We start from the raw sequence: 21720 nt of genomic DNA, 5'->3' as shown, positions 1-21720 counted from the left end.
GCTGCTGTGCAATCAGACGGTACCCGAGGTATGTGTGTTGTGTGCCTGTAACAGGAAGGAGAATAAAGAAATGACTATTATAATAGAATCGGGTATATATGGGACATCACAGTACAGCTCCTAAAATATTTCCAGCTGCAAAAGCCATTGTAATACCATCTTCATTTTATATACAAAATGACATTATTTTTTATTTAACATAGAAGTAACAGCATATGTCTTCCTTTCTTTCTTCAGACCTGGATGTTTTGAGGGTTGAAAGAATTCAGCTGATTGATGCAGTTCTCAACTTGTGTACCTACCACCATCCTGAGAACATTCAGCTCCCTCCTGGGTATGTTGGGATTGCTAGTTCAGTTCAAGCTGCATTGACAATTCCTTTGGATAGCAGTACTGGGTAAAGGTTTGGACGTGTTATCCATGTAATTCCTGTTGTGAAACAGACTTCCTTAGTAAATAAAAATATATCTTTTATGAAAATTAGTAAAAGGGTAAAACATATGAGTACACAATTTGCTTTCAACCTGAATACTAGTAGTATAAAGATGAATTGAATTATGCATGAGCTTCTTATTGTTTCCCTGTTGTAGGTACCAGCACCCCAACCTGGCTATATCCACACTGTACTGGAAAGCCTGGCTGCTGCTGCTGGTTGTGGCTGCCTTTAACCCACAGAATATAGGTAATACAGCATCATTAAAGGATACAGTATTACATTTAATATTGCTCTACAGTCTACACAAGCTCAATGTGTTGTAATTTTCTGCTCATTTGCCGTTGATCTTGCAGGCTTGGCTGCGTGGGATGGCTACCCTACTCTGAAAATGCTGATGGAGATGGTCATGACCAAGTATGTTTGTTTTCACAACTACGTAAAGGAAATATTTCAGTGCATCCAAGTTGCAGGACAATATACTGTAAAGGAACGTTTAGTACTAAACAAGCTGTTTTGTGCTCATTTAAACAGTGCTGCCTTCTGGTGGTTTTTAAAATAATGAAAACATCTACAGTAGAACCACAGAGTTATGAACACCAAAGTTACGAACTGACCAGTCTACCGGACACCCGCTTTCAATCGGAAGTACGCAATCACTCAACCATGAGTGCAATGCAACCACATAGGCGCCCCTGTAAACGGCATGCTGGTCACAGAGAAGGCAAAATTACTGTACCAACAAATGTATCCATAAAGGTGAGGCAGATTTCAAAGCAAGTACAGGCAATGTTACTAGGAATAATGTAGTTTTAAACAAAGCACAGGTTTTGTTTTTTTCAAGCCAAAGGAGGCAAGCTGCACGAATGCATTTTGTTTAAAACAAGCACAATGTTAACCCAGGTTTATCATGGACGTATAAATCTGTGTTTTTGCTACAGTTACAATTTCAATGGTAACTTAAATGTAGGCTTTTTCCATTTATAGTACTGTTTTAAAGACTTTAGAACCATAACAATATGAGCATTGTATTACTGTACTGTATCCTTGTATTATTCACCAGATTAAGGGTGTAAATAGCAGGTGTCCACATTTAATAAAACCATTGAAAATTCAGTTTTCAGTTATGTTTCAGACTTACGAACAACCTTCATTCCCAAGGTGTTCGTAACTGTGAGGTTCTACTGTACATAACACAAAGGACTTATTTCTCTGCAACTTTACCGGTGCTTTATTTTATTTACACAACCTTTAATTGCAGTCTGCAGGTACTTCTTAAAACCGTGCATTTTAAATCTCACACTTTCACATTAGAAAGGGGTTTATTTCAATGTTCACATATAATAGCAGTATTTCATATATTCTTGTCCCGCACCTCAATGGTAACCTCCTCTCTGTATTTCTCAGTAACTACTCGTACCCTCCCTGTACCGTGGCGGATGAGGAGACCAAGACAGAGATGATAAACCGGGAGCTGCAGGTTTCCCAGAGGGAGAAGCAGGAGATCCTGGCTTTCGAGAGCCACCTGGCTGCAGCATCGACAAAGCAGACAATTACAGAGAGCAACAGCCTCCTACTGTCCCAGCTAACGAGTCTCGACCCACAGTACTTGCTATTTCTTACTCTCTTTTAACCTGTGAAATAAAGTACGATTAGCAGACAGATGCAGTATTTGCCATTTCTGATTTTGTGCATGAATTTATTTACAGTTGAAAGTTGCTTTAAAATCCATCATCGTGCTTAACATACAAGTTGCAAAAAAACATTTTGAAAGTTTTCTTTCTATTTTACCCAGAGGCCCTCCACGTAGGCCACCCCCTCAAGTCCAAGAACAAGTGAAGAGTTTAAACCAATCCCTGCGTCTCGGACACTTGCTGTGCCGTAGTCGGAGCCCCGACTTCCTTCTCAACATCATCCAGAGACAGGTGCGCCATGAACTGAAGAAGTGAAACGGTTTGTAAAGCAGGCTGTATCTGCATTAGTGCAATAAGCAAACTCTTCAATCACAATGTTTGTATTTCAGGCCTCTTCTCAGTCAATGCCCTGGTTAGCAGACCTTGTACAGTCAAGTGAGGGGTCCTTGGACGTGCTGCCCGTGCAGTGCCTGTGTGAATTCCTGCTACATGATGCTGCAGATGACCCATGCTCGGTTGAGGAGGATGAGGAAGGAGAGAGCAAGGAGCAGAGAGTTAAAAAGCGACAGGTAAGGAAAGAAGGAAAACAGGAAGTCTTTGATTAGGACAACCGGTGTAAAGAAAAGTGACGCATTAATAGCTTCATGTTTTATTGTCTTTTTTTTTTTTTTTTTTTTTAATCAGAGACTGCAAAAACAAAGGCAGCTTCTTGGACGGCTACAGGACCTGCTCTTGGGTCCCAAAGCAGATGAACAGACTACATGTGAGGTGCTGGACTACTTCCTACGGCGGCTCAGTTCATCTCAGGTTGCATCAAGAGTTCTTGCCATGAAGGTATGTGCTTGTTTGCTTTGTCTATTGTGGTCGCTGATCCACAACTTGCATGTTCTAGCACTAAGATAAAGTGACGATTATTTAGATTTTTAAGGTTAATAATTATTATTCCTGTGTCTCGGCAGGGCTTGTCGCTGGTCCTGACGGAGGGCGGGCTGCGTGATGGTGAGGAGCGGGACCAGCCCATGGAGGAAGACTCTGGGGATGCTGAGCTGCTTCCTGGCTATCAGTGGCTGCTGCAGGATCTGCCCAAACTGCCTTTATTTGATAGTGTTCGAGGCATGACGTCAGTCGCATTGCAACAGGTGAGACATTAACTTCACCCATTGTGTGAGTGTACTTAAAACCCCTAGCAATGTATACAAAACCAATAAGTTTAATTCTAATATTATGCTTTAATATAGGCTATCCACATGGAGACCGACCCACAGACCATCAGTGCATACCTGATCTACCTATCCCAGTACGCACCAGTGGAGGAGCAAGGCCGTCATAATGACCTTGCTTTGGTAGGAGAAACATTATTATTATTATTATTTATTTATTAGCAGATGCCCTTATCCAGGGCGACTTACAATTGTTACAAGATATCACATTATTTCACATTATACATTATTTCACATTATATAGATATCACATTATTATTATTATTATTATTATTATTATTATTATTATTATTATTATTATTATTTTTTTTACATACAATACATGTTTTGTTTATGAAAGTCAAATATTAAATGAAGTATTACTGAAGCAACAATATACTATTGTTATTGTAAAGATGAATTAATTTGCAAAAAATCCCCTTCTCACACAAAAGGACTTTATATCTAGTTGCTTACGCTAGTTCTGACATCCTAATCTTGGGACACTTGTATTGAAGACCACCTGGCTCAAAAGATCTCTGTTGTCTCTTTCTCCTCTAGGATGTTGCACGGCTGATTGTGGAGCGATCTACCATCATGTCCCATCTCTTTTCCAAGTACTCCTGCAGGCCTGAGTCAGAAGCTGTGCTCTCAGCACTTGGCTCTATCTTTTCCAAATACATCAGGAGGATGAGAAAAACCAAGGAGGGGGAGGATTTGTACAGCTGGGTGAGAACAAGAAGCTATAGTAACTGTGTATGTGTGGCAACATTAAACATGCTAACCAAATAAGTTATTTAAAATAAGTGTTTTATCTTAATGTATTTATTTTAATTCCAATATTAGTCAACAGTAAAAAGATTTCCATGAGGATTCAATGGAAGGTTTGAATGAAGAGAGATGTTAATTTTTTGCATTCAGATGATCATTCTATTAGTTTTGAGTAGAGGGTTAGAGCTTCTGTTTTACATTGGAAATGTCTTTTCTAATTTTAAGGTATTCTTTTGTTTTTCAGTCCGAGTCTCAGGACCAGGTTTTCCTGCGCTGGACGACTGGTGAGACTGCCACCATGCACATCCTGGTCGTCCACGCAATGGTCATTTTGCTGACCCTGGGGCCCCCGAAAGGTATGTGAGCATCGAATCAACCACATTCATTTGCAATCTCGTGAAAAATCATTCTTTCTGATTCTTAATGAGGTCTGCCAATACTCTGTTCAGTTTGTCTGTTGTCCATTGGCAGGTGAGAGTGATTTCTACAGCCTGCTGGATATCTGGTTCCCAGAAAAGAAGCCCCTCCCTACTGCCTTCCTAGTGGATACCTCAGAGGAGGCTTTGCTGCTTCCCGATTGGTTGAAACTCAGAATGATCCGGTCAGAAGTCTCTCGATTGGTGGATGCAGGTAAATGACAAGATAATTGAGAATTCATTTTATTACCCATGAAAGATTGTTACATATAAAGATCTCTCTATTATTAAACAAAACAAAAAAAGTTTTAAAATCAAGAGCTATGTAACATTCAGATCTGCGTGTATTCATGAATCTGTTAGACAAGAACTGCATTGAGATGTTATATTTATTTATTTTATTTATTTATTTCTTAGCAGACGCCGTTATCCAGGGCGACTTACAATCGTAAGCAAATACATTTCAAGTGTTACAATACAAGTAATACAGTATTGTTTCTTCCAGCATTACAGGACCTTGAGCCCCAGCAGTTGCTGCTGTTTGTGCAGTCGTTTGGTATCCCTGTATCCAGTATGAGCAAGCTGTTGCAATACCTGGACCAGGCAGTGTCCCATGACCCCCAGACACTCGAACAGAACATCATGGATAAGAGTATGATTCGTTTCTATAATCGTCTGCTTTTGTTAGGACACTTACCATTCGTTTTCAAAGAAAATGCAGCCACAAATGTAAACTTAGCTGTACTCTTTTACCCAAAGAAAACAATTTGCAGATATACATTTTAAAGCACCACAGAGGGAAAGTTTCTATTTTGCATGTTATTTTAGTAAATTATGCTTTTTTTTTTCATACGTGTGCCTTGTCATATAGATTTGTTTATATAACATGAGACACATAGTGTATGTGTTGCAGGTATCAGTGCCTTGTTAGAAATATTGCATTCATTATTTTGTTTTGCATGTACTGTAGACTACATGGCTCATCTTGTTGAGGTTCAGCACGAGAGAGGAGCAACTGGTGGGCACACTTTCCACACCCTGCTCAGTGCCTCCCTCCCCTCCCGCAGAGGTAAGCAAGGTGCAGGGCTTACACATCCTGCTGCTGACAAAGTACTTTAGTCTGATTTGCTTTCTGATTTATAAATCCTTTTATATTCTGTAAATCTGTTTTTCTATTGCATTCTCAGACAGCGCTGATCTGAAAGGACCTAAAGTAAATGTGGAGGCCCCTCAGGGCCCGGTGCGGATCCGAGCGGCCAATCAGATTCCAGTTATTGGACCTGACGATGACCTGGCTGGAATGTATCTTCAGGTACTCAGTGGCTTCATTGTGTTACTACCAAAAGGCACAGAGTCTTAACCACTCTTATCCCACAATTTCCTGCTGCTTATCCCGCGATTTCCCACATGGAGCGCAAGCGAGCCCAAATTTGTCACTCCCGTGAGAATAGCGTGTAGGCGTTTCTCTGTGCATCTGTAGTTTCTCACATCTTTTCGCCGTGCTACACTGAATCAGTAAGCAGAATATATACTACTATAGTCTGCAGTTTTGTTTTTCACTGGCAGATGGCAGCAGTCCCTAAGAAATGTACTTGACAGACCAGCCGTCCTTAGATTATTATTATTATTATTATTATTATTATTATTATTATTATTATTATTATTATTATTTATTTCTTAGCAGACGCCCTTATCCAGGGCGACTTACAATTGTTACAAGATATCACATTATTTTTACATACAATTACCCATTTATACAGTTGGGTTTTTACTGGAGCAATCTAGGTAAAGTACCTTGCTCAAGGGTACAGCAGCAGTGTCCCCCACTGGGGATTGAACCCACGACCCTCCGGTCAAGAGTCCAGAGCCCTAACCACTACTTCACACTGCTGCTAGATAAGCACAGCTGGGAATAAAAAATGGACGCTTGCTATAGAGAATGAGATGAGGGTATTTATTTCTTTGTTGGTGTTGTAAGGAAACCTTGTCAGGGTTGGTACTTTTCAAAACGACTGTTTTTTTCTGCTGATGAAGTAACCTACACTTTACACATACTAATGCATATAACAGCGATACGCACCCGTACATGAAACTGTGGAAGATACAGTATGTGACGTGATTGAAAATTTGCGACTCGGGTTTTCTGATGTATGTGTGCTAGATAAAGATGTAAGACGTTGGCATTGATGAGAGTTTGAAGGGTGTCTGCTTTGAAATTTATCACACAAAAAATGATTTCTAAAAAGTGATATGACTGCACAATTACTTGTTGCCACACTGTTATAATACTACACTTGTAAAAAAAAAAAAAAAGATTTTTATACTTGTATAATGCTGCCATTGGAAAAAAATGTATGTTGTGATTTATATTGTTATATTGCTACAATTGTAAACATGTTATTTAAGTTCTATTGAAATAATATATTTCTGTTTTTTATAACAATAAAAGTGTGTGTTTTTAAAAAAATATATTGTAAAAATTGTTTTGAAAACTGTCCAAATTGCTTATTTGAGGGCTAAGAATAAAAATCTGCAAAAACAATAAATTATCATCTTGACCCAAAATGTTCTGAAATTGAAAACTGAAGACTGAGGTTGCACTCGATAATGAGAGCTGGAAACACTTTGTGGATTATGTGACGTGTTGTTCCCTTGACAGCTGTTTCCCTTGAATGCTGACCCACGGTGGCAGAGCTCCAACCCTCGGCAGGTATCTCTTTCTCTGCAGCAGGCGCTGGCCCAGGAGCTGGCCCGTATCCGTCAGGGGAACGCCCAGGTGACGGGTATCGCAGTGCGGCTACTCCAGGCCATCGTGGCGCTGCTGAACTCTCCGCACGGCGGGGCTCTTGTCATGGCCATGGAACGGAACCACGTCATGTCCTGCCCCCTGATGCGCCAGCTCTATCAGTACCAGGTAAAGAGCTTTACAGCTGGGCTGGACAGTTATTTATGCAGTTTGTGCCATGATTATGTGGTGTGCATTGAAGGCTTCTTAGGAGTCGAGGAACATTTAATATCAAACTTTATTTAATTAAAAAAAACTGACTTTAAAAGAAACATTCTTAAAGTAACTCCTGAGTGAAAAGGGCCCAGTGTTCTGTTGTCTGCCTATGTTCTGGCCTGTTATTTGTATTAGAGGCGCGTCACTGATTGTGGTCCCCTGTGCGTTTCTCCTCCAGCGCTGTGTTCCCCAAGACATGGCTTTCTCCTCCCTGTTCTTCAAGGCAGTCATGCAGATGCTCACCTGGTTGGACAATCCGGCAGTGGAGGGGGGGGCCCTGCAAGCTCAGCTCAAATCGTTTGCTGCTCAGTACTCTCTCAAACACCGACTCAGTGATGGTATGATTCCCTGAAATAAAGAAACTTTTTTAGAGAAGCGTCAGGAGCTGGGTTAAGTGTCAAGTTGTGTTTGTTTTTGCATATTTGATGTTCACGTTATATTTAAAAGATTAGTGAATTTAACTCATCCTGTGTTTCTTTTTTTTCATTAGTCCGGACAGGATTCCTTCATCTGGCAGATGCTCTCGCCTATCAACATGAATCTGAAGCCACTGTGCGTACAATTATTGCAACACTGAAATCTGGAGAGAGGTGTAATGCAGAGCCAGAGCTGATCAGCAAAGGTATTGCAAAGAATATATGTTTGTCTAACTTGAGTTCCAGTTGGATTGCACTGCTAATGGTGCTTGTTTCCACAATAGCATAATCTTTGATAATATACCAAACTAGTTTCCCAAGGCAAATAAATATACAAAAAACAAGTTTTACTCAATGTATACATTATAAACCAACAAATTAAACCTGAATCAAACTAGATGTAATCTCAAATATAAGGATTATAACTTGCTGTTTTTTCTCAGTGCTTCAAGGCTTGATTGAGGCAAAGTCCTCATACCTGGAGGAGTTCCTGTCTGTGCTGCTAACCATTGGCATGGAAACTGTTGCCAAGCACCCAGTTACAGGTCCCGTCACCATGGTGAACACGCTGCTTCTCCAAGAATATGAAGAGACACCCGTCAAGATGGAAGCTGATGCCGGAAGGTACGAAACTGGTTGAATCCTAAAAGGAAGTTTTTATATTAGGGCTATCAATTAATTGCAGTTAACTTCTGTGATTTAGCGCGTTAATTTCTTTGGAGATGAATTTTTTAACGTGCGTTTATCGTGCATTTGTTTTTATTATTTCTTGACATTTACTTTTTTTAAACTTATTTTTGTATTAATACACCAGGCTTTTATCAGAACATTTTTAGTAAAGGTAACGATCTTATAACAGCTGTCCTGCATGTAATACTAATAAATCAATAGAAATAAAAAATAAGCCCAATGGGAATTTGGTCTTTTTAAAAGCATTTGTATTGTTATTTTTATCTTAGTAAATGTCTCTCTTTGTGTTTGTACTGCACTATTTTTTTACATTATATTATATCAAAGAACAAAATAATAATAATAATAATAATAATAATAATAATAATAATAATAATAATAATAATAATAATAATAATAATAAAAACAGTTACATGTGTTACAGAATCTATGAAATGCACAGATTACAATACATTATATTAACGCTACTGTTCAGGGATTGGTGCCACAAACAGGAAACCCATATTATATAAACTTAAAAAAAAAAACAAAAAAAAAAAAACGCTTGTCATTAACTTTATTACACCGTGGCGTTGATACCATACCACGCCCAGTACAGCATGAAAAACAGAGTGCACCAATGAATCACCAGAGCGACCGAGAATAAAACCCGCCCCAATCTTTCTCTTGGACCAATTAGAAAAGCTACTAGGAGGCAATTGCCAAACTCCTTCCTTTTTATAATATCCGCCCTTACTCTGGTTCCACAGCAGTCTGATACGCGACGGACTGACTGTATATGATGATAAATTACTAAAATTAATAAATTAAAAAATATGTGTTTGGTGAAATTTGTCACGTGACCGATTACACGTCTATCATAGTATTCAACGTTTAACCACTTCTTTGGAGTTTGTACATTTTAAACGTTTAAAATTCTCATCCCTACTGTTTTATACAGAATATGCTTCTCATTAGTGAAATTTGACTACTATTGCAGGAACTTTTTAAAAAATACATAAGTATATATTTGCATATCTGTGAAAAAAAAAAAAAAAGTTTTTGGTGTATTAATGCTGACCTGAACACTAATCAATTACTCTCAACCTGACAATCTCCAAATGTAAAGCCCACTGGACAAATAAATGGCCCTTCATCACGCCACAAAACCTTTGACCATCATCAAATGCCGTTTTGCAAACTTTAAGCGATTGTCCTTATGACGTATACATTAAAAACAACTGATAAGAAAATATACAGTACAATTTGAAATGCATTAAGGTGAGTAATAAACTGACTCCATTGTGATTTTGCAGTTGGTTCAAACAGTTTAACAGCAAATGCTGGAATTTTTCTGTATAATTCTGTGTAAATAAATAAATAAACAATTAATCCAGAAATAGGACAACAGTTTTTTTTAAATAATAATAATAATAATAATAATAATACAATACACATTTCACTTATGTAGCGCTCTTCATGCAAGCATTCCAGGGTGATTTACAGAATAAATATAAGAAAGCCTGTGTCTAATATATAATCCAGCTACAAATAAATATGTTTTGAAACAGGATTTAAAAGATTCAATTATGCTTGCATTCTGATATGAATCGGGAGCAAGTTCCAAAGACGAGGGGCACATAAAGGCCCCGGCTCTGACAGTTCAAACACATTTTAGTGACTGTCAGAAGATTAGCATTGTCCGATCTCAGGGAACGACCAGGGACATATGGAGTGAGCAGATCTTGAAGATAAGAAGGTTCAAGACCATGTAAGGCCTTATAGGTAATAAGAACATTAAAATAATAATAGCATCAGTAATAAAACAAACGAATGAGATGGATGCAGTAATTATCAGTTAAATATGCGATTAAAACAAAGATTAAGATTTTCTTTTTTTTTTAAATCGCAATTAATTTTTTTAATCGCTTGACAGCCCTAATATATTATATATTTATATATTTTGTTTCAGCATGGAAATGGCTAGTACATTGTCCTCCTCTGGGCTGCTGATTGATTGGCTGGAACTGCTTGATCCTGAGGTTCTCTCTGTCTGTCCAGACCTGCAACAGAGGCTCCTGTTTGCCTGTAACAAGGTAGATGGAATTCATGAATTGAAAATAGCAGCCATTTCTCAGTGTATTGATTTCAACTAAACCTGATTCATCGTTTTTATGTCCTCCTTTGTATTGTGGGGATATAATAGCATTCTACTATTACCGTATTACTTTGAGTTAAAGCCACAGCGTTTATCTGAAATTGCCAAAAACACCTGCAGTGCTTATTAAAGGGTGGAGGTAATCTGAAGTACTATGGTTTTCGTATATTGAAGTTTATTTCTGTGGATACAACTTGATCAGGATGACACAGAAGTCCTACACCTTTAAACTGAAAGCTGTTGAGCTTGCAGATCAGATCAGTTTTTGACTAGGTGAGGACACATACCAGTGTAGCGTGGATTATTAGCCAAAATACTGTGCATATAACCAAAACAGAAATGCATTTAAGAAACTTAAAAAATAATCATACAGCTCCTAAAAGTATTACTTTTCTTGCTAATTCCTGAGTCGAAGTGATTAAAAATCATTATGTGAGCCAGAGAATAAAGAGGGCTTTATTTCCTGGGTTTATGTAATCTCCAGTTTTCCCCACTAGTAGAGGTCACTGTTTTCCGTAGACTTGGTGTGTTTGAAGGGTACTTGTATAACTGATAAGGGTGGTTATGGTGCTAATGGGTCCTGATCATGTGCTGATTGAACTTTCTTGTCTTTAAAGGGCTATTAAGATAATTGACACCTTTATAAGAGGAAGTTTGTGGTTCATTGAGGGTTGTAAGTAGAAGTGGAAGCGTGTTTATACATTGCCGTAGCCAGCTGCAGGAGTTATAAAATACAATAAAATAGCGAACGTGTACCATCTCTGTACTGAAGACCAGTGTTTACAGTGCATAGTTCCATCTGTCATGGGCCCTGATTATCAGGGAAACGGCTTAGCCGTCCTGACACGGTAGTAAGGGACCAGAAAAGATTGTGAGTTTAGCGCTCAAGTATGAGCTAGGTTTGTTTTGTTTGTTTGTTTGTGTTTGCATCCCTGTGTGGGAAATTAATAAAACAAAGACCTGAAGTGCAACAGCATACCCTGTGTCCGGCCTGGTTATAAGGTATACCTCGGGCATACTGTTACTTTACACACTGTTATTTTAGTGCTGCTGTATTTACTTCTATATCAGTATCAGTACAAAGTGCTGTGTGCCAACAGTATTTTTTGTTTTGTTTTGGTTCCATATACTTTACAGTAAAATACCGGTGTGCTCCAGTGTGTAATTGTATTCTTTTAAATACATTTTATTTAAGTTTTTATTCATTTTGTTTCTATTTGTAATGTTTTGCCATACTGTGTTTTGTATGCATTTCTTTATTAAGTGCTTCATGTTTCATTATTGAGAGCTGCGTTTATTCGAGGGTGGCGTCTATTGCAAATCTGATATCTGAGTGCGGCGCACATTCAAGGACGGCGGTAATTGAAAGTAATACAGTATTTGTATGTGCTGCATCCTTGCAGATCAATTGAGCAAATCACAGATCCCTATTTGGTCTTGGTTAACTGGGATTGTAGAAGCTCTTGAATGCTTGCATTGAAGTTAGTAATGCAGTCAGGCACCTCCTGGATGAATAACGTAGTAGTTTAACTCGTCTTGAAGCAAAGGTAAATATATAACTTAACATGTTCTTTTGTATCCAGGGTAAAGGGAGCATGGGGGCACAGACACCCTCTTACAGGCCATACCTATTGGCTTTACTGACGCACCAATCGAACTGGACCACCTTGCATCAGTGCATCAGTATTCTGCTCAGCAAGCAAAGGGAACTCAGGTGAAATACGGCACTGTTTTTTATCAACCCTACATCAAAGTTGAGGTTGAGGTTCATGCTAGTGTTATAATTATGTATATTTTTTATTATTGATTAGGAATATATATATATATATATATATATATATATATATATATATATATATACACACACACACACATCCTGTTATACTCTGTTTGTGGTTCATATATACATCATCCAATTGAAACAACCTAGTGACTTGGAAGCATGTACATGTTTGGTTTGCGCACACTGCACAATACAGTAGGTGTTAGGAAGGCCTGCAGATTGTTGTTCATGTTTCAATTCTTCCTTTCTTATTTAGACTTGACCCCTCATTCTCACTGGATTTCCTCTGGGCGTGCATTCACATTCCCCGCATCTGGCAGGGCCGAGACCAGAACACTCCACAGGTAGAGACTGAGAACTTGTTCACAAGTCTGTATTTACTAACAGTATACTTGTCCTAGTCAAAGGTAATCTGTAGAAATCTTTAGGTAGATTGTGGAAAACCGTTGTTTATCTGTCATTATTTCACCAGCGTTAGTTGGGAGGGTTCATCTATTCTAGACAAAACAGCCAACACCAGTGCATGTTATGCTATAAATGGGCCTGTTCCTGCTCTGCTGTAATCGTAGATGGCTGCTGAAAGCTTTCTTCGCCTCAGTTGAAAAGCTTAATACTTTGCATTCCTTGGATGTCTCTGTGAATTGTCAGTAATTCTGGTGTTTGAGGAATGCCATGGGAATGGTCTAGGAGATATAGGAATTTAACCTTTTCTTTCTTTTAATAAACAGAAGAGGACGGAGGAGTTTGTTTTGTGCTTGAAGCCTCCTGAGTTGATCTGCCTGGTTGACCTGATTCTCTCAGAATCTGAAATGAACAGCCGTAGCCCCTCCCAAATCAAGAAGACTCTGGACGAGGCGTCCTGCTCGCTTATCCAATCACGACTCCCCTTACTGCATAGCTGTTGCCACGGAGACCTAGAGAGTGTCAAAAAAGTGTCTGAATATCTCATTAACTGCATCAAGAAGTGGGGAGACAGGTACAAGCAATACAACACAGTGTTTTACTTTAGTCAGTATATAACACCAGGATTTGGGGAGTTAGATGTGATATATATCAGAATTAGAAGTTAGAACGTTGTGCTTGCACTTTGCTAGGATGGTTTGAAACTGATATTCCTGTCCAAGGCATGATGATGGAAAAGTCTCACCTGCTTACCCTTTCTGCTTTTCCAGTGTGATGAGTACACGTTGCCAGAACCTGCTGCTACAGATCTACCTGCAGGTTCCCGAAGTGATCCAACACGTCACACTGCCAGACGCCATCCTTAACAGCGAGGGAGCAGCAGATGGTAGCATCTGTAAGGTACTGTAACTACAAGAATCAGCGTAGAAATCAGTCAGGTTTTTGCTTAGACAGAAAAGTATGCAAATATAGGGGACATTGGAGAACTACTATGAAAAGAATTGCCAGGAACAGGAGTTACCTGAAAATCTTGAACTTGGAATATAGTTCTAGAATAAGGTTAAGAGAAATGAATGTAATGTGATCTGTACAAAAGCTGTTAAAAATTGCGTTTTTTTTTTATTTAAATGTGATGAACAGTTTAACTGCTTTTTTTCTGAAATATTTTACAGGTGAACAGTGCTTACCTCTTCAAAAGGTGTGAGATGTGTCTTATAAGTCTAAAAAGGCTCATGCTGATATGCTATTGGAGTCTATAAAATCTGTTTCCCCTGGAACTGTGGTTTGGCCAGCTCACAGATGCAGAATATGTAATATTTTGTGTCCCTTGCCTTTCCCCATAGCTGGATGTCCTGGTGCACCGTTTGATCACCTTGCTGGCTGACACAGGAGACTCAAAGTCAGCAGAGAACCGCATGTCTGATGCTAACATGGCTTGCAGGAAGCTAGCTGTGGCACACCCATTACTTCTGCTCAGGTAATGTACATCTTCAGAAAGGATTGTTTATTTCTTTAATATTGCATCAGTTTTTTTTTTTTTTTCATCGATTTTTATTCCCCTCCCCTTCCCCAGACACCTGCCTATGATCGCAGCTTTGCTCCACGGTCGTCTCCACTTGAACTTCAAGGAATTCCGGCAGCAGAACCACCTGTCATTCTTTACTCATGTCCTGGCCATTCTGGAGCTGTTGCATCCACTTGTGTTCCAGAGTGAACACCAGAGGGCACTGCAGGACTCTCTCCTGTCTTTCATACAAGTCCTACAGGTAGGACAAAGAAACAACATGAATGGTCTTATTTACTGTAGTTGTTGCTAGTATTAAACTTTCATAAATATTAGACCATAAAGTGTGGCAAAATTACAATACAACAAGAAAAATAAATAAGACATCAGCAAGAAGTAATAACAGATGTTCTGAAAGTATCTATGAAATACTTTTACAACAATAAACTAATTTTACATTTAGTTATTGTTTTAAAAATACATAAATATATAGTCTTTCTTCATGTAGCGAGTGACCCTTTTTTCCTATTTTCTAAAACTGCATACAGGGTAGGCAATATAGTATTTTTTTGTAGACTAGTGCCAAGTGTGTTTGGACTGTTGACACCCTGAAAACAGACCTTATCAGCCAGATTGTTTCACCTCGGTTAATGAGAAGAATGCCAGGATTGACATAGCAATTTCCAATTGAAATTCGGGAACTTGCTAATCAGTTTTAAGTGAGCATTGAATATATTTGCCTCCCCTCATTAAAGTGTTTACTCATGTCATCGGGGATTGACTGCCCTGTAATTTAGTGCTTGGGAGCCCCAGATCCACTAACACTTTCATTGTGAGAAGGTGTTCTGCAGGTCACTTTTAAATGCAACCTGATCGCTGCTGCTTCCTTATTTGCTGTAAAACCGCTTTTGTTTGTTCGCCCTGCAGAACTTTAGGAGGTATTCCCGCCAGCTTTCTGCCCTCATCAGTAAATTTGTCCAGTGCATTCAGAAATATTTAACTCATGATGCTGGGGCTGCAGTTCAATTCCTTCAGAAGCACTCGGACATCCTGCAGTGAGTATACACAAGAAACACTGATGTATTGTCAAATAAAACACATGAAGTAAAATAGCAGTATGGGCTCAGAATCGAACTGTAAATACCATGCAGTGATCTTGCAGATGAGCTGATCTATCTAAATGATCTAAACAGTTGCACATCACAAAATGAAATACATATACCAAGGTCCACAATGTTGTATTAACACTTTCTGTAGGTGTACAGCCATGGCCAAAAGTTTTGAATCACCTAAAATGTTTATATATATATATAGTCTACTGGAAGCCTTAATAGTAGAACAGTATTTCACGTTAGATTTTGAAATGTCATTGATGTAGTTGATTCTACTAGGGCTGCAACGAAAGGTTACATTTTGACCTTCGAAGGTTCGGAACACATTACTGAAGGAAGGTTGGAACCATTGATGGTATAATTTGCATAATTTCCTGGTGACGTCACCATAGCTACTAGTTTATATTTGATTGAAAATCCTATTTTACAGGTAATCCATATACATTGAGTAAAACATTCACATGTCGTTTAAAAAAATGTTATATAGAACAGTAATCATGTTTTTATAATTTAAATAAAAATACATGTTTATTTACACATATTTGATGCTGTTTGCGATATATACAGTAAGCTTCCATTGCAGCAACACCAACTGCAGCGGACTTAGGCAAAACAAAGCTTTATTTAACATTCACCGTTCCAACCAAGTTATCAGTTAGTCACATTTTACTATTACTAAAAATATTAATAATAATACTAATAATACTATGAACTACGCTTGTCATGTGACCCCAGAGACTGGTTGTGTCTCCATGATACATCAACAGACGCTTGCACAGTTTGCATGCAACTTTTTTTTGGGTTGTCTGGGTATTTAATTTAAAAAAATAAAATAAAAAATCCCAAACAGCAGAGGGGTTTAGAGACATTTCTTTCAATACAGCTTACGCTATACAACGCTTTCCTGTCGAGATGGAGAATGAAGAAGTTAAAGGATTGTCTCTGGATAACACGAGCTGGAGGGACAAGGAGTGGACGGTGTTCAGTTTTCGAAATAAAAATTGTTAGTGTTTGCGTGTATTTTGTATGTTTCAAACATATTCTACCATAGCACTTCTCTTACACTGTCTTGTAAACTAGGTATTCAGTACATATTTTACTGAAGCACTACAAAAGCTATAGGTACCGCCCCAGTGCTTTGGCATACTATACCCTGCTCCATACATGGCAGCGGCGCCATATAGAGTTGCTACCTATAATGATTTGGTAGTGGATTTTAATACAACAACTTTTGTTTACGTAATATGCATTATACAAATCAAAAGATCGAATTTTGCATGCAAGTGACATTTATTGTGTGATTTATAGTATTCACAAGTTGTCAAACGGTTTCTTTAATGGAGAAAAAAAAAAAAAACATAGTGTGTGAATGCCACCTGATGAACCTTCGAAGGTTTAAATCTACCTTTTGAATTCCTGGCTAACAAACGGACCTTCAAACACAGCCCTAGATTCTACATGGTGCTGCAAAAGAGTTGGCCATAGCTGTATATCATTTGTTATAGACCCCTAAGTTTCTGTTCCATCAAGGACCAAACATTCTTTTTCTCATTTTACATATTGCTAATACTCCAGTTTCTGAAATTTTAAAACATACATATATTTAAATTTTACAATTGTTATCAACTTATTTAGATGTGGAAATCTAAGATTAATCATGATGCACTAATTTCTGTACCAATGTTTTACATACATCATTAGAAATAATTGCTTGTTTGTTCATTTGATTTTGTATGTTTTTATTTGATCATTTCTTATATTTCTTAATTTCCTCTTCAGGGGTCTCTCCTCAGAAAACCCTGACATGCTGCAGTTAAAATCTCTCCTGACTGGCCTGACACTCCCATTGAAGAGTGAATCAGCAGACAGTGCTGCGGAGGACCGAGAGGGTAGGGGAAATGTTAACGCCATTCTTCTGATGCAACGACATTTCTAACGGGCAGTGTCAGCAGTACTCCTTCCGTCTCATTCATACTATATTAGCGTTACATCATTAAATCAGAAATGTATCATTTGTATGGAAGCAAGTTGTTTTATGGTTTGTCATTCATGCTAATGGTTTCTGTCATATCTCTTCAATCTATCATTAACAGCAATTTATGGGCTGTGCCGGTACTTGATGCCCCTACTCCCCTCCACACACATGTGCATATACCAGTAAAAAAAAAAAAGAATCCAACATGCCACTGACTTCTCTGTGTGCCACTGCTGTTGTGTTTTTTTCTTTTGCACAAACCATTCACCGATCCATCGTAATAACAGCAAACTTAACACTGCAAATAATAGTTTATCGGTTGTGTCCAATGCTTACAAATGTGCACACCATGTAGTAAGCCAATAAGCAGCGTACATCGCCAGATGGCAGCAGATTTCGTCCAAAAATATACAAGCTTAAAAGGCACCAGTCAGATGCACAGCGTCATCTAGAAACTTTGACACGCCAGGAGGTTTTAGCAGTAAGATTTGCTTTAAGTTAATATATATATTAAGATGTGCACAATAATTTTATTAAAAACATTTCGGAATCTTCTTCCGCTTCTTAAGCCCCCCCCCCCCCCCCCCCCGGATACATTTGGGTATAGGACTGTTGTTTGTTTTAGAATGCAAAACCTAGGATTATTTCTCAGATCCTTAAATTACCACGTGTTTAAGTGGAGGGAATCAGAGCACTCCCTTATCAGATCTATTGTCGTGCACTGTTTGAGTAACAAGTCATTGCATATTCTTCAGTCACGGGGCCCTGGCTAGCTGAGTGAACCACAAACTACTGCCTCAGATGACCACCACCATGGCTATAGCATTGTAGAGACCAAAAGGACAAGGTGTGGAGACTAAAACATTTTTTTTTTTTTTTTTAAACAGAGGAGTCTACTGGGTCCCTCCCACTGGTCAACATTTCAGCTTCTGCACCCTTGACTGGGTCGGACATGTCAAAATGCCTGAGGAATATAGCCAGAGGGGAGGCGCTGGAAGGTAATTATAGAAAAAAAAATAAAAGATTGAAAAAACTTTATCAACTGCAAAATAGGTTTCTTAAACCCAGATTTCTGGTCTGCCGATTTGTTTAATTTGTGTGTGTTATTGCAGACATCCTGGAGGTTCTAAGTGAAGTTGATGAGAAATCTAAAAGAAGTCCAGAAATTCTACCTTACTTCGCGGTGAGTATTATCAATACATGGGTGATATAAGTTGTTACTTATAGTCTAAAAGCCTCAGCAGCTCTGTATATTAATATTTGTCTTTTCTATGAGTGCAAATAAGATATTAGTTTAAAATGCATGTCTAGCAGGGTAAGACTGTTGCAGATGTGAATAATTTTTTTAGTTGCTTTTTTTTTTTTTTTTTTTTTCATCTAGAATGATTTTCAGAGGCTGATGAGTTCCCCAGAGGAAGTGTGCCGTAATATGGCTTTCAGCCTGGCGCTACGCTGCATTCAGAACAACCCTTGGTAAGACACAAAACCACTGTAGAGGTAGTTGAGAGAGGGTATTGCCAATACCCAGTGTAACTGAAGAGTAACAATCATTAGAAAAACTGGAGCAAACACTTAAGTAGTTGGTTCAGATTGTGTGATGTATTGAACAAAACCTCTCACAATGCAGCACTGTTTTCTAAAAATGACTGCCTATAAGTTATTATTGTTTGTAATTTTTTAGCTTTAAGCCTAGACCATTTAGACATTGCTGTTTCTGATTTAGCTAACTTTCTCTTTCACATATATCAGCTTGGCTGCTGATTTCTTGCCAACATTCATGTACTGCATGGGCAGCGGAAACTTTGACGTGGTGCAGACGGCTCTGAGGAACCTTCCAGAATATGTGCTACTCTGTCAAGGTAACAGGAGATAATACCTTTTTTCTGTTTACTAAGACTAATTGGGACAGGTTTTTGTTTATTTAACCGCTAAGAACTTCAAAAATCTGACGGCAATACTTTCTCATTCATAATTTTCAAATGCAGATGTTTTTTTTTCATATATAGTAAATAAATATCCTTGTTTCCTAAGGGGCAATACTATTAATGTGAATATTCGAGTTTTGGTTTGAATAGATAGAAGGTTGTAAATATGTTTAGCCACCGTGTGTGTGGTATTTAGTGGTCATTAATGTATCCTTTCACTTTTGCATTAACAGAGCACGCTGATATCCTGTTGCACAAAGCATTCCTGGTGGGGATATATGGTCAGATCGACACCAGCTCTACTATCTCAGAAGCCATGAAGGTCCTCCATATGGAGGCAACAACCTAAAACCCCTTCAGCGTGGATGAGCTCTTTGCCTTTCACTCACTAAAGACTCGTATTTTTCGTCATTAATGTGCAGTAAACTGTCCCAAAGCAACAAGAAGAGAATGGACTATTTTCCCTTCGGTTTTCTAGTAATTGTATATATTTTTGTTTTGACATTGGTTCACTAGGATCCATGTAGGAATTGCGTATACCCTGCATTAAGTACTGGAAAATAGTCAGCATTGTACATGATATTAGAACTTTTTTTTTTTACGTGGAAAATGTCTAATAAAATAAAGAATAAAAAAAAAGGTCTCAAACAATTAATACTGTCAAATCTTGGAAAATAAACCATTTTATTTTTTGTTCATTTTATATGAAAGGACTGTATAAATAGCAGATATATCTGTCTATCTCTCTATCTATCTCTAGATAGATAAGATAATACATGGATGAAGGCTATATTTGCATTCTGAGTCATTCGGAAAAAAAAGGCATAATACCAGTTGTGACGTCAAAAAGTGATAATTCCTCTAGAGGAAAATATACTTTTTGACCCATTCGACTCCTCGAGACCATCACTTTCAATTCAAATACAAAATGTCTCGTTTTCAATCACTCAACAACACCCATAGTACAGAAATGTTCATTAATGATCAACAAAAAAAAATTATGTAAAGCTGGTACATTCGCATCTCGGAGAAACTGGAGAGGAACGGGAAATTAAAACAAGGTAAAGGCAATCATCCAAATAAAGCTGAAGCACGAACGGATAATGACATAGAATGTCTGTACAGCACTGAAACACTGTTTTAAAAAAAAACAACTGTACAGTAAATAAATTACTCAACCTTCAGTCTTGTAATTCATGACGTCACAGAAACCCTAGATGGAATTATTTTCCTGTAACTCACTGAAGCCCATCTAATATTTATATATATATATATATATATATATATATATATATATATATGTATGTATGTATGTATGTATGTATGTATGTATGTATGTATTATGGTCCATTGGTTATATTTAAAATAATAACATAATACACCAATGGTCACAAAGAGTGGAAAACTATTGTCTTAACTTCTAAACAGTGGGGATTAAAGCATGAGAAGACAAACCTAGGTATTTAATTATTCATTGAGTGCTGAGTCTGAAAAAAAGGAGTCTTTTCATTCCTATGTCCAAACTTACCAAGGATTTCTGAAAAGTTCATTTCATACTTTGTAGACGGAGAAGCCTCCCCCATTATTTCTACTCACTTAAGTGAATGTTGCACTGGTAGCAAATTCAGCATGAACCAGTGAATTGTTTTGCAGCCTGTCAGAGGTAATGATCTAAAACTCCTTATTCTATAAAAACAAAATGGCTGCCGAGCACAGGTCATGCTGGTATGTGTCATTTCCAAACAAACTAAATTAGCCAAATCAGTAATTATTTAATCGAACAGATCAAAACAGTTTACAGGGTTGCGGGGTGGCTATTTTTGAGTTGTTAAATCTCATTCTTCTCGTACCAGCATGGAGATCATTTTGACAGCAGAGAGCAGATAGGAGGCTCTTGTTTTTTTAAGAGTGAAATTATATTATCTGGGTGAGAAAAGCCCTCATTGAGGGAAGGGTAGGTGCTGTCATGAAAAGAATGACAGGCACTTAAATCTCAACAGATTATTTGTGATGAAAGCTGGTTCCTCTCTATTGCTTTTTTGTGAAAAATTCTTGAGGATTGTGCTAATAATCTTTGCATTAAGGTCTTCTTTGAAGACTAGATATCATTTTTCCTTGTCAATAAGGTTACATTTTAATAAAATGAGCTGTTTTTATAAAGTCCTGGAAGACTGTTAAATTGCACTTGGCGACTACTTTACAAAGGCTTTATAAATATATATATATATATTTTTTTCAATAATTGTCCATACACATTGATCGATCTATCTAGTATCTCAGTATTAGAAAGATAAAATGTCATCATATTTAGTTTTTTTTTTA

General features: G+C 37.9%; 1 protein-coding gene across 1 annotated transcript in view; it reads left to right on the top strand.

Moving 5' to 3' along the window:
• The window catches only part of LOC117431821 (integrator complex subunit 1-like), a 26511-nt gene extending 6434 nt beyond the window's left edge, over window positions 1-20077 (top strand). Inside the window, exons 15-48 of the mRNA XM_058995948.1 lie at window positions 1-28; window positions 238-334; window positions 591-682; window positions 790-850; window positions 1841-2038; window positions 2229-2358; window positions 2457-2636; window positions 2752-2901; window positions 3027-3206; window positions 3306-3410; window positions 3828-3995; window positions 4282-4393; window positions 4509-4667; window positions 4959-5105; window positions 5424-5522; window positions 5641-5765; window positions 7113-7367; window positions 7633-7792; window positions 7945-8076; window positions 8314-8494; window positions 10512-10635; window positions 12281-12411; window positions 12737-12824; window positions 13209-13456; window positions 13653-13782; window positions 14226-14359; window positions 14456-14648; window positions 15314-15441; window positions 17278-17387; window positions 18361-18471; window positions 18586-18656; window positions 18855-18946; window positions 19223-19332; window positions 19632-20077. The exon at window positions 1-28 is cut by the window's left edge and continues 139 nt beyond it. Coding sequence (XP_058851931.1) covers window positions 1-28; window positions 238-334; window positions 591-682; window positions 790-850; window positions 1841-2038; window positions 2229-2358; window positions 2457-2636; window positions 2752-2901; window positions 3027-3206; window positions 3306-3410; window positions 3828-3995; window positions 4282-4393; window positions 4509-4667; window positions 4959-5105; window positions 5424-5522; window positions 5641-5765; window positions 7113-7367; window positions 7633-7792; window positions 7945-8076; window positions 8314-8494; window positions 10512-10635; window positions 12281-12411; window positions 12737-12824; window positions 13209-13456; window positions 13653-13782; window positions 14226-14359; window positions 14456-14648; window positions 15314-15441; window positions 17278-17387; window positions 18361-18471; window positions 18586-18656; window positions 18855-18946; window positions 19223-19332; window positions 19632-19747 — 4545 coding nt within the window. The 3' untranslated portion in view covers window positions 19748-20077. The remainder of the gene's footprint in view (window positions 29-237; window positions 335-590; window positions 683-789; window positions 851-1840; window positions 2039-2228; window positions 2359-2456; window positions 2637-2751; window positions 2902-3026; window positions 3207-3305; window positions 3411-3827; window positions 3996-4281; window positions 4394-4508; window positions 4668-4958; window positions 5106-5423; window positions 5523-5640; window positions 5766-7112; window positions 7368-7632; window positions 7793-7944; window positions 8077-8313; window positions 8495-10511; window positions 10636-12280; window positions 12412-12736; window positions 12825-13208; window positions 13457-13652; window positions 13783-14225; window positions 14360-14455; window positions 14649-15313; window positions 15442-17277; window positions 17388-18360; window positions 18472-18585; window positions 18657-18854; window positions 18947-19222; window positions 19333-19631) is intronic.
• The last annotated feature ends 1643 nt before the right edge of the window (window positions 20078-21720 follow it).

This window comes from Acipenser ruthenus, chromosome 22, assembly GCF_902713425.1.
Source record: "Acipenser ruthenus chromosome 22, fAciRut3.2 maternal haplotype, whole genome shotgun sequence".
In the NCBI taxonomy this organism is placed as follows: Eukaryota; Metazoa; Chordata; class Actinopteri; order Acipenseriformes; family Acipenseridae; genus Acipenser; species Acipenser ruthenus.
This window is presented reverse-complemented; position numbering and strand designations above follow the sequence as displayed.